The sequence below is a fragment of the Scyliorhinus torazame genome, chromosome 18, assembly GCF_047496885.1.
Source record: "Scyliorhinus torazame isolate Kashiwa2021f chromosome 18, sScyTor2.1, whole genome shotgun sequence".
NCBI lineage: Eukaryota > Metazoa > Chordata > Chondrichthyes > Carcharhiniformes > Scyliorhinidae > Scyliorhinus > Scyliorhinus torazame.
Window position 1 is genome coordinate 150955711 of NC_092724.1, and position 13485 is coordinate 150969195.

General features: G+C 44.9%; 1 protein-coding gene across 4 annotated transcripts in view; it reads right to left on the minus strand.

The window, feature by feature from the left end:
• gprc5c (G protein-coupled receptor, class C, group 5, member C) overlaps nucleotides 1–13283 on the minus strand; it is a 30817-nt gene extending 17534 nt beyond the window's left edge. For 2 of the 4 annotated variants that reach the window (XR_011936255.1, XM_072483602.1), the window contains exons 1-3: nucleotides 12948–13283; nucleotides 5534–6602; nucleotides 3094–3197 (exon numbers count right to left, since the gene is read on the minus strand). Coding sequence is in view for 3 of the 4 variants with exons in the window: in XM_072483602.1 (XP_072339703.1) it covers nucleotides 3094–3197; nucleotides 5534–6557 (1128 nt within the window). In the remaining variant the exon portion in view is untranslated. The remainder of the gene's footprint in view (nucleotides 1–3093; nucleotides 3198–5533; nucleotides 6603–12947) is intronic. The other 2 variants (XM_072483601.1, XM_072483600.1) reach the window with 2 other exon arrangements.
• Nucleotides 13284–13485: the final 202 nt, after the last annotated feature.

Genomic DNA, 13485 nt, shown 5'->3' on the forward strand with positions numbered 1-13485 from the left:
TATTAAACCTTCATATGAAAACTTTTTTTAAAAATTTAGAATATCCAATTTTTTTTTTTCCCAATTAAGGGGCAATTTAGCATGGCAAATCCACTTAACCTGCACATCTTTTTGGGTTGCGCGTGTGAAACCCACGCTGACACGGGGAGAATGTGCAAACTCCACACTAGGACAGTGACCCAGGGCTGGGATTTGAACCCAGGTCCTCAGCGCCACCATGCTGCCCTTTCCATATGAAAACTTGGCCAATTAGTGTTTTTACTCTCTTGCAGGTGTCTTGACATGTCCACATTGACTCTTACCAATTTTTACAGATGTACCATAGAAAGCATCCTATCCGGCTGCATCACGGCCAGATGTGGCAAACTGCTCTGCACAATACCATAAGAAACTACACAGAGTCGTGAACACAGCACAATCTATCACGCAAACCCGCCTACCATCCATTGACTCTGTCTACATCTCCCGCTGCCTTGGGAAAGTGGGAAGCATAATCCAAGACCCCTCCCATCTGGGTTATTCTCTCTTCCAACCTCTTCCAGCGGGCAAAAGATTAAAATGTCTGAGAACACACACCAACAGGTTCAAAAAGAGCTTCTTCCCCACTGTTGCCAGATTCCTGAATTACGCTCTTATGGACTGAACTGATCTCTCCACACATCTTCTCTACTGATGTAGCACTACATTCCGTATGCTTCACCCGATATCTGTGTCTATGTATTTACACCATGTATTTATCATACGTCCCATCTGCCTGGACTGTACGCAGGACAATACTGTTCACTGTACCTCGGTACACATGACAATAAATCAAAATAATTAATAAATAATCAATTATCACTAGTAGGCTTCAATGAAGTTACCGTGAAAAGCCTCGTCGCCACATTCCAGCACCTGTTCAGGGAGGCTGGTACGGGAATTGAACCCACGCCGCTGGCCTTGTTCTGCATTACAAGCCAGCTGTTTCGCCCACTGTGCTAAACGAGCCCCGTTACTGTTCCTGGGTGTCCTCTGCGCTCTGGTATCAGTGCCCATTATACCCAAGAGAGTGTGGACTGCAAGGGGACAATTTAACTGCGGAAGCTAAATTCACCAGAACTTAATTCGATTCCCACTCAGCATTCCTAAATACACGCGTTCTAGCAGATATCTCCGGTTAAGAGTTGGGTCCAGGGCATGGGATATTTATTCCTACCTTTCTCTAGTCCAGCAATTTCAACCGTAATGCTCCTAAATCTACACAGACTGAAAAGCAAACCTCAAAAATCACTGGATAGTCACGGGATTAACTGGGATTATTTTCATATGCACGTTCGTCCCACCAATAAGACTACATAGGGCGCAGAAGACACCAGGAACAGTAAATTTAGATTTGTCACATGTAATCATAATCTTTATTATTGTCACAAGTAGGCTTACATTAACACTGCCATTTTTATTTATTTTTTAAATTTAGAGTACCCAATTCACTTTTTCCAATTAAGGGGCAATTTAGCATGGCCAATCCACCTAGCTTCCACATCTTTTTGGGTTGTGCGGGCGAAACCCACGCAAACACGGGGAGAATGTGCAAACGCCATTAGGACAGTGGCCCAGAGCCGGGATTGAACCTGGAATCTCGGCGCTGTGAGGCAGCAGGGCTAATCCACTGGGCCACCGCGCTGCCCTACATTAACACTGCAATGAAGTTGCTGTGAAAAGCCCCGAGTCGCCACACTCCGGCGTCTGTTCGGGTACACTGAGGGAGAATTCACAATGTCCAAATTAGCTAACAGCACGTCTTTTGGGACTTGGGAGAGGAAACGGGAGCACCCGGAGGAAACCCACGCAGACACGGGGAGAACGTGCAGACTCCACACAGACAGTGACCCAAGCTGGGAATCGAACCTGGGACCCTGGTACTGTGAAGCAGCAGTGCTAACCACTGTGCTACCGTGCCATCCCAAGGTACAGTGAAAAGTATTATTCTGCCTGCAGTCCAGGCAGATCATTCCATACATGAAAAAAACATAGGACGTACGATAAATACATGATGTAAATACATAGACATAGAACATAAGAACATAAGAACTAGGAGCAGGAGTAGGCCAACTGGCCCTTCGGGCCTGCTCCGCCATTCAATGAGATCATGGCTGATCTTTTATGGACTCAGCTCCACTTTCCCACCCGAAGACCATAACCCATTATTCTTCAAAAAACTATCTATCTTTATCTTGAAAACATTTAATGAAGGAGCCTCAACTGCTTCAGTGGGCAAGGAATTCCATAGATTCACAACCCTTTGGGTGAAGAAGTTCCTCCTAAACTCAGTCCTAAATCTACTTCCCCTTAGTTTGAGGCTATGCCCCCTAGTTCTGCTTTCATCCGCCAGTGGAAACAACCTTCCCGCATCTATCCTATCTATTCCCTTCATAATTTTATATGTTTCTATAAGATCCCCCCCGCATCCTTCTAAATTCGAATGAGTACAGTCCCAGTCTAGTCAACCTCTCTTCGTAATCCAACCCCCTCAACTCTGGGATTAACCTAGTGAATCTCCTCTGCACACACTCCAGCCCCCAGTACGTCCTTTCTCAGGTAAGGAGACCAAAACTGAACACAATACTCCAGGTGTGGCCTCAGTAACACCTTATAGGCATCAGGTGAGATGATTTACGATGAGTTGAAAAGGGTCCCTTTTAAATAAACTGCACCTGGCAGCAGGTAACCGTGTTAGCACTTGGGTCCTGTACGTCAGAGCACTGCATCATCATGAGAAGGAGCTACGATGAGATGCAAGTAAAGAGAATTACGTTTTAAAGTCAAATAAACTCTGCTTCTCCAGCTATAGTCACCTTTAACCATTCAGCCAATGATTAACGTATTGGCTATTGTTTCTTTAATACACTAATACCGGTAAACCTCAGTGGGACAATAACAATAATAAATTCAAAGACTCTCTTGTGCTGAAATAGGTTGTGACTCATAATACCAGTCATACCGCTTTTGACTGTTGCTATATTGCAGTACATTATTTGTGCTTCACATCCAGGCTTAGGAAAATAAATCTTGTAGTTACTATCCTCAAATCGCTAATATATTAAGCTAACTTACGTTGGTTTTGTTCATCAAGGCCATCTCAGTTGGCTGATATACGCTGTTGCGAAGCTGTCCATTGTAACCAGAGTAACCACTGTAAGGGGATTTGGGCCTGTTTGCTGGGAAAATAAGCAGACAAAGTCACATCTGCCACAGAAAAAAACAATCGTCTACTTGATTTTAAAAGTTGTTTGGCTCTCAACAAGCTTAGCCCTCAAATAATTTAACCATGCAACTTCTCCAGGTCAATTCCTGGTGTGTGCGGTGGAGTTAGTTAAACTCAGTCTGGAGGAGGGGTGATAGGGCTGCTGCAATTGGTCTACGTCTTTGGCTTCGAGAGGGGGGAAAATTGGTCAGGGTTTCTGCTTCTGATTGTCATCTATTAGCCCCTGCCGAAAGCTGGTATCAGGGTAATTTATGAAGCCTTCTGGAGTTTCAAAACGTGCTGGAATTCACTGCCGAAGTTTCCAAATAAATAGAGGTCAAAGTAAATAATGGGTAGGCTCCCTGAAAACACCCCCAACACTCTGTTTTGCCCCTAGGATTTGTGAGTAACACTGACAGTGCCATATCTAGACTTTCCCTGAGAAAACAGCGATGGGTTCCCGAGGCCACATCACGGAGCATTTAGAAGTTGGGTTGATGTGAGACACACAGGGACCAGATGTTCCAAGGTAGGCAGGTTTCCTTCCCTAAAGGAAATTAGTGAATTAATTTGATTTTTTAAAAAACACATTCTAGAAAAGTTTTGCCGTCACCCTCACGGGCGTCTGCCTTTAATCTCCAAAGAAATATGCAAAACCTCACGTCATCTGTATCGATAATCTTTGGATTAGTTCAGGGTTAGGGTGGGCGGACCAATAACAACATGTGTAAAATAGGGTAGTTAAGACTTGGGATTTAGCAATACTGGTTCATTTTGGGTTAATATTTCCTGGTATTAATCATTTAGTTTAAGGCATGGTTGGAACATTCTGCTCTTTGATCCAGGACAACTGCCCTTTGCTGAGGGCAGGAAGCAAGAGAGAGTGATATAAATAGACGAGACGTCCCTTTCACCGGCAACAGTTCGAGGTTAAGAGATGTCCTGCTCTTTTTTCCATTAGTTTTATTTTCCCCGTTATAATGGATAATAATTTCCACAGTGAATAAACTGACAATCAAATAAGAATAATCAAAACAGTCAGGAATTCGGACGTGGGCATGTTTTTATGTGTTATTTGTTTTTCCATGTTCTCTCTATCGCTTCCACCATAATATGCAGATGGGATGTCTGTCCAACATTTAGTTTTTAAAGATGGAACAGCCTCTTGCAGTTCAGTGAGAAACTAGTCCAAGCAGGTCTGAGCGCCAGGCAATTCTGAGACATTAACTTCTGACCCGGAACGAGCTGTTCAATAATTCGAGACAGCAAACTAATTATTGATTTTTAAAAAAAGACATTTGGTAAAAGAATAAAATTCTTTAAGACTTTTTTTTTTTGAAACGTTACTACCATTTTGGAAGGTTTCAGAAATCTCAATTTTTCCCTCACCTTTCCTAGGGGTCTGTGTAAGCTGTGCCCTCCTGGTCTTGGGCGAAAGTTCAAAAGATGGGCAGCACGGTGGCAAGCAGTGCTGCCTCACGGCGCCGAGGACCTGGGTACGATCCCGGCCCTGGGTCACTGTCCGTGTGGAGTTTGCACATTCTCCCCGTGTTTGTGGGGGTTTCGCCCCCACAACCCAAAAGATGTGCAGGGTAGGTGGATTGGTCACACTAAATTACCCCTTAATTGTAAAAAATATAATTGGATACTCTACATTTTTTTTTAAAGTTCAAACGACCATTTCCCAGCAGAAGCTACAATGTGAAAAGCTACACTGCAAACTCCGGTTTTAATGCTGGAGCTCACCATATTGCTGCACTCTCTTCACTTACTGATCTGCCGAGTTGGCTGTCCACTCAATTAACTGCAGCAGCATTGTTAAATAAAATATCTGCCCAAATGCTGTGTGATTAGGGGAAACAGCAATTATTTAATTTTTATCCCATCCTTAAAGTTACAAAGCCAATGCGCAGAGTGGAGAGGGCAAACCCTTAATCCACTTCATTGCTCGCTCCTAAAAAACAATTCAAATTCAACCCAAACCTTGGTCTCCAGAAGAAAGAGACATACAAGGTCCAAGCTGACAAGAAAAGTCATCGCACCTCATCTTGGGCTCAATCTGACCATTTATCTTAGCCAAAAGGCCAGGAAGGGATCAGGGACCAGCAATGATGACTGATATTTATACAGCCAGAAGCGGGGAAGTCACTCAGGACAGCCTGCTAACGCTGAAAGAAGTTTGGCTGAATTGTACTAGGCTGCTTGGTGCTGATTTTAAGTCGCGACAGTCCCAGTCCCCGGGTATTCAGCTAAAGAAAAATGGCATCTTCACCTGTGAACGTTGAAGGACCAGGAACAAATCGATCTAACCTGCATTTGGTTCATCCATTGAGAAGGCCTTGTTTTCTATGTACATGTGCTGCGCCTGGTGCTCCTTTAAGATGGTCTCATAGCCAACCCCTCTTGTTGGGTACACCTCTTCAACATAATTCTGCTCCATGCTGGCTTTGGTAAGGTGGCAGATCTCAGGGACGATGTAAATAAAGACAAACACCCAGGCATTGGCGACCAGCGCGATGGCGAGAGTTGGATCATTCCAGGTTTGGTTTGCGACTTTCTCATTCCCGTAAACATACATCACAATCCACACAATCCAGATGGCAATGGAGAAGCCGACTGTGACAAGGATGAATATGCCGTGTTTCTTCCAGTGTTTAAAATGACCCCACTGAGTGGACACAGCAAGACCAAATGTAAGTACAATGAGAAGCATAACGTAAATCAAAGCCATGGCAAAGTCCATATTAGCAATATTGCAAGGATGTCCAGGTTGTACCGAATTGGTGCCATTAGGCCTCACAATGGTGATTATTAACCATTCAGTATTTATTATTACTTCCACAAGGGCGAGAGCAAGGGCCAGGATAAAGATTTGCCACGCTTTAGGACCATTGTTTTTCCTTACAAGCAAACAAAGTCTGAAAGAGTTTGCCAACAAGCAGGAGAAGCAGATTGCAAAGAGAACGCCAAACAGGAACCTTCTGGACGCACAGGTTGCAAAATCCTTGTTGATAACAAAATCAAAAACCAGGCAAAACAGCCCGAAGGTGCCAAAAATGAAAAAAAGCTGAATTCCAATTGTGCTTTTCCTTTTGCCATCCTGAACAAACGGTATGCTCGCAAGCAAAACCAACGTGAGCACAAAGCAACTTATAATCCCAGCGCTGGCCAGAGCTTGTAACACAATCCCCCAGACAGCTGATAAATCACAGAGGTTGAAGTAAAGTGAGTCAAGGCTAGCAGCACAGCCCACGGGAGCTCCAGCTGCAGTCACAGGGAGTAGGAGGAGGGGGAGACCAATCCGCCGGGAGTACTGCAGTGTGCTCAGCCACATCTTCCGCTCAAGTTGGTCGATCTGGGAATGGATTTTGTCACGCACCTAGAAAAGGGAGAGAGAACGGGGCATAAGTGATTAAATTACACTGTGGCCTGTCAGCGAAACAGGATTGGGTCAGCGGGAAAAGAAAATGGACATTACTGTTTCAAGTGACAATGAACATGTTTTTGCCCATTTTAAAATAAAATGGATCAGGGCCATTTAAGTTCTACCCAGGCAATTGGGATAAAACAATTGATTGCATGCTCAGGAATGTTTTTCATTTAACGAAATTTGCCACACCTGCCTTTTTTAATTCATAAGAGTATTTCTGTACATCATTCCAAGAGGCTTCAAGGACATTGAAGTGATCACAGAATAATAGTGCAGAAGAAGCCCTTCGGCCCATTGAGTCTGCACCAATGCATGAAAGACTTGCCTACCTAATCCCATTTGACAGCATTTGGCCCCTAGCCTTGAATGTTAGGACGTGCCAAGTGTTCATCCAGGTACTCTTGAAAGGATGTGAGGCAACCTGCCTCTACCACTCTCCCAGGCAGTTCATTCCAGACCGTCACCGCCCTCTGGGTAAAAACGTTTTTCCTCAAATGCCCCCTAAACCACCTTGAACTTGTGTCCCCTTGTAACTGACCGTTCAACTAAGGGGAACAGCTACTTCCTATCCACCCTGTCCATGTCCCTCATAATAGTGTACACCTCAATCAGATTACCCCCTCAGTCTTCACTGCTCCAGTGTAAACAACCCAAGCCTATTCAACCTCACTTCATAACTTAAATGTTCCATCCCAAGCAACGTCCTGGTGAACCGCCTCTGTACCCCCTCCTGTGCAATCACATCCTTCCTATAATGTGGCGAATAGAACACAGTATTCCAGCTGTGGCCTCACCAAATTTCTATACAACCCCAACATGATGTCCCTGCTTTTGTAATCTATGCCTCGAGTGACAAGGGCATGTGCTCCATATGCCTTATTCACCACCCTATTAACCTGCCCTTCTGCTTTTAGAGATCTATGGACAAACACACCAAGGTTCCTTTGATTCTCAGAACTTCCCAGTTGCAGGCCATTCATTGAATACTTCCTTGTCACATTACTCCTGTCAGTGTCTGTAGAGGGACGTGTGTACCATCTCACACTTTTCAGGGTTAAATTCCATCTGCCACTTTTCTACCCATTTGACCATCCCGTCCATATATTTCTGTAACCCAAGACACACAACCTCACTGTTAACCACCCGGTCAATCTTTGTGTCATCCGCAAACTTACTGATCCTACCCCCACATAGTCATCTCAATGATAAACAATAGAGGACTCAGCACCGGTTCCTGTGGTATACCATTGGTCACTGGCTTCCTGTCACTAAAGCAGACGTCTGTCATCACCCTCTGTCTCCTACAGCTAAGCCAGCTTTGAATCCACCTTATCAAGTTAGCTTGTATCCGATGTGCATTTGCCTTCTTGAAAGCCTCCCACGTGGGACCTTGTCAAAGGCTTTGCTGAAATCCATATAAACTACATCAATTGCACTATTCTCATCTACACCTGGTCACATGCTCAAAACATTCAATCAAATTTGTTAGGCGTGACCTCCCTCTGACAAAGCCATGCTGATTATCCCTGATCAAAACTTGCCTCTCCAAGTGGAAATAGATTTTCTCCTTCAGAATTTTCCCCAATAGTTTCCCTACCATTGACTCACTGGTCTGTAGTTCCCTGGCTTATCTCTACAACATTCTTTTAATAGCGGGACCACATGAGCTGGTATCCAGTCTTCTGGCACTTCTCCCGTGGCCAGAGGAATAAAAAGGTTGCGTCAGAGCCCCTTCAATCTCCTCCCTCGCCTCCCACAGCATCCTTGGACATAACTCATCTGAACCTGGAGATTTGTCCACTTTTAAGCCTGCCACCACCTTGTCACTCCCTGTAACAAGTTGCTCAAGAACCTCACAGCCTCTCTCCCCGAGTTCCATATCTACGTCCTCATTCCCTTGGGTGAAGACAGATGTGATGTTACGATGAATGAAGGAGTAAGCTCCTGGTTTTTCTTCTCTCCATTCATTTCCCTGCTGTATTTCCATACTCCGTTCCGGAGGTTGAGAAGTCATGCACAACTGCATTTGCATGGGCAGCAATGTTTTTTAATATCTAGCTAACCCAAATGACCGGTCCAGATCCCATGGATCAAATGTTACTATAGAATTCGGCAGAAATTTGATCTGACCAGTGTTCAAAATCTGATTTCCCAAAGGAAACGTTGATTGAGACAACACTTTATGAGAGGACGATTTTTCTGTGGCATCAAGGGACCCACCTTGGGGGGGGTGGGGGGAGATCCCCCTCACCGCATCCTACTGCTGGGACTTTTGAAAGTAAGGCTTGATCATTAGACCCTCAAATAATGAAAACAAAAACAAATGCATATATATTCATAGAGCTGGACCCAGTCTGTTGTTTACTCAAGAGATTTGTCCAATTTCTCAGTCACCCGAGAACACAGATGGTGTTTGTAACCATAGTTACGGTCTACTAGTGAGGCAAAAATGCCCCTCCCAAGTGACCATCTCCAGATCAACGAGCAGCCTCGGTGATCACGGTCGCAACTGCCCCATTTAACATGGCACTCTGAAGGCTGAAATTCATGCTGCCCATTTCATCTAATTGATTGCAACAGCGGAAAGAGACTGGAGTGGAAAAATGCTCGAGTCATAGAACAGATCCTGACTTTGAGAGAGTGCGCAGCCCATTTCATATCTCCATAAAGTCAAGGGAACTAAGAACACACGAGAGGCGTAAAACTAGTCAGCAGCCATGATCGCACAAAGTCAAGATCTACCCCGCAGAATCTCACAGCACAGAAGGCTGGCGCGGCAACATTATTTCTCCTTCATTCAAAATAAATTAGATTTGCAAACTGCCAGTTTATTTCCGATAGTGTGTGTGTGTGTGAGAGAGAAACGTGCTACAGCTTGGAATTGTTTTTTTGAAAAAGTTAGAAGCTGGAACTATTCCCATCATTGTGTTCACTTTATAAGTCAGTAAAATAAACCCTGGGGACACTACTTATCCAATCGCTCCATTTGACCATTGTATCTCCAGCTATTCTCACCTCAATTGCTGTGGCATTTGAATAGAAACCACATAAAACCAGGGAATGGGGAGAGATATTTATCCTGTACATTAAACAGATACTCCAAATTTGTATACTTAAAGCATGTCACAACTAAATAATGCTGGTGAACATCATGTTCTTCAGCTTCCAGTTAGTTACAGAAGCTGAACTTATATGTTACGATCTGGTAACACAGAGCATCTTGTCCTGGACATTATAAATGCATTTTTAGTTGATCAATGAAAATAAATGAAAAGAGTGCATTAAACGTCAGCAAAATGTGGCAGACCGGGAACAAAACAATCAGATTTAGTGACATTTTCATTTGTCCAGAGTTATGATACATTCGACAAAGTGTAAATTCAAACCAGTTTGTATTAAAACCAGCAGTGGGTGTGGAACCATTCTCCAGGATTAAGAGGGAAAAATATCCAGGTGTTTACTTGTGCCTTAGTCTCCAGCAATTGTTATTCATTGAAGGTTGTGCATACAAAAACAGTGAAGAACATTGTCAAGCTTTGTTATGTTCTCCCAATAGTAAGGGCAACACGGTGGCGCAGTGAGTAGCATTGCTGCCTCATGGCGCCGAGGTCCCAGGTTCGATCCCGGCTCTGGGTCACTGTCTATGTGGAGTTTGCACATTCTCCCCGTGTTTGTATGGATTTCACCCCCACAACCCAAGGGTAGGTGGATTGGCCCCGTTAAACTGCCCCTTAATTGGAAAAGATGAATTGGGTACTCTAAATTTTTTTATTTTTTTAAAAATGTATTCCCAATAGTTAGGTAACTTTCTCATTGTTATATTTCAGAGGGGAGGAATCACCATTCAGGGTAACTTACCTCCTGACAAGTGCTAAGACTGGCACGCAGAGGGGGGCACAGTGGCAAGCACTGCTGCCTCATGGCGCTGAGGACCAGGGGTCGATCCCGGCGCCGGGTCACTGTCCGTGTGGAGTTTGCACATTCTCCCGCCCCCCCCCCCCCCTCGTGTCTGCGAGGATCTCACCCCTACAAGCCAAGGATGGTAGATTGGCCATACTAAATTGCCCCTTATTGGGAAAAAAAGAATTGGGTACTCTAAATTTTTATTTTTTTTAAATGACCGGCGCAGGGCAGCACGGTGGCACAGTGGTTAGCACTGCTGCCTCACGGCACCGAGGTCACAGGTTTGATCCCGGCTCTGGGTCACTGTCCGTGTGCAGTTTGCACATTCTCCCCGTGTTTGCATGAGTTTCACCCCCACAACCCAAAGATGTGCAGGGTAGGTGGATTGGCCATGCTAAATTGCCCCTTAATTGGAAAAAATGAATCTGGTACTCTAAATGTATTTAAAAAAAGACTGGCATGCCAATCGCACCCTTGCTTCAGACTACAAAGGTTTTGGGGTTCACGATCCGCTGTGAGACTTCAGCACATGACTATGACTTACAGTTCAGCGTGGGATTGAGAGATAACTCCATCTTTTAGGCGATTTGTTAAACCATTCTGCCTATTTGAATGGATGTAGAAACTCTCATTGCACTGCACTTCTCCCAGAGACCTGGTCACCCTGCCAGGCTCAAGATTACCTCAGCATTGACCATACTGGCACTTGTTAGATCTTGCTGTGCGCAAATTGGCGGCAGCATTTAACTACGAAACAATTGCCAGTACACTTCACAAACAATTCACTAGCTGTGAATGTCCGGAGAATATTAAATGCACAGCAGAAATAGAAATGCTGTGTGGTTTTGAAGAGTTAGTGACATTGTAAACACAGCAGGAAGATACCCAAACTATATCCAACACAGCAGGAAGATACCCAAACTATATCCACCTACATTTTGCCTTTAACAACATGAAATATCCCAAGACACTTAACAAGAGTCTTATAAGGAAGAAAATTGACACTGAACCATATGAGGAGATATTCAGACAGATGACCAAAACTTTGGTTATAGAGGCAGGTTCTAATTAGTATTTTCAAGGAGGCAATTGAGGGCGGCCAAGTGGTTCTGGGAAGGAATTCCAGAGGTTAGTGGCTCGGCAGCTGAAGCCACCACCAGCAATATTGTAGCAATTAACATCAAGGGTGCTCAAGAATTAAAAGTGCCTCTCAGAGGCTTGTAGGGCTGGAGGAGATTACAGAGATGGGGAGGGGAACATTGAAAAAACAAACAAAGAGGGGATTACAATTGCCACAACTAGCCGAGAGAGAGAGAGAGAGACTCTTTCTCCTCTGCAAAACGATGTTACCAGTTAACACACTGGCGCCACTGGAGCACCATTGCATATGTAAGAGACATGAGAAAGTTTTAACCGCCGTGGTTTATGCAAACTTACTCTCGGTATAAAGCTGGACTAATTCAGGATGGCCATGCCATCCTCGAGTGCTGAGCCAGTGTTCACTTACTCGCTACAACCACCCAGCAGATAAAACAAGAATACTGAACTGTGTTCAGCCAGCAGCGGAATAAAGGCACCTTCAGTCTGAGCGACTGCACTTGCAGGAGGACTCTGACTGTGAACACAAACTCATGCTTTAGTTTTACAAAAGCCTGTGTATTATACCGCTGCATATTTTTGCCCTCCCGAGCTTTCCCGTCATTATTGAAAAAGTTTGAAAAAATTACAATTTGCAAAATTAATCCGATCTCAAAATTGACATTCGCGGTCTTGGCGTGGGGGGAGTTTCTTGTTACTGTAGCCCAAGTCTGCTGAAATTGTTTTGATTCACAGATGTACACACAGACACACACATGTACAAACACACACATGTATACACAGACACCCACACACACAGATACACACATACCCCGACACACACACACACACCACAGACACAGATACACACATACCCCGACACATACAGACACCCATACACAGATACACACATACCCCCACACAGACCGACACACACACACGACTGACAGGACACACACATACACACAAATACCAACACACACACAAAGACCGACACACACATACACACAAAGACCGACACACACATACACACAAAGACCGACACACATACACAGATATACAAACAGACATACATACACACATACAGATACACACACATACACCCACACACACACACAGATACACCGACACACAGATACACGCACAGATACTCACACATAGCTACATGTAGACACACACATTGATACACACAGATACACACACATAGACAGACACACACACATAGATACACAAACACATTGATATACAGACACACACAGATATACAGGAAGCCTGCTTTGGGCTGGAGCAGCGATTCGGTTTCCGCGCTCTTACCTCCGCTGCTCCCACCGCCCCAGCGCCAGCAGCGAGCCGCAGAAGCCTCCCGGCCAGCCCCCTCCTCAATAAAACACGGGGGGGGGGGAATCTGAGTTGGAACTGGGAGCCTGCAACCCCGAGCAAAGTGCTGCCTCGGTGCACTCACTTGTTTCAGCGCAGTGGCTGGGGCGGTGATTGGAGAAGGCAGGGCTGCTTCACCCTGGTGAAGCTGGGACGGAATGCAGTTGCTGAAGATTTAAGGTGAAGCTCCCACCCACTGAGTGAGTGAGTGACACTCTCCAACTCTGCCTCTGAGCCTGTGCACTGACATCAATGTGACGCACAGCTCGGTGTCTGCTTTAAAACAACTCCCAGCGCCGGCAGGAGCTGCTAACTTCATTCAGACACTTTCCCTGGGACTGCCCCCTCCCCATTCATCCCCCCTGTACAATTTGTCTCCGACTGCATTCGACTCAAAATACCCAATTGAAGAACAATGCTCCGTGTTCAGCACTCCCATGCCACCCTGCACCAAAATGTGTCGGATTATTTCGGG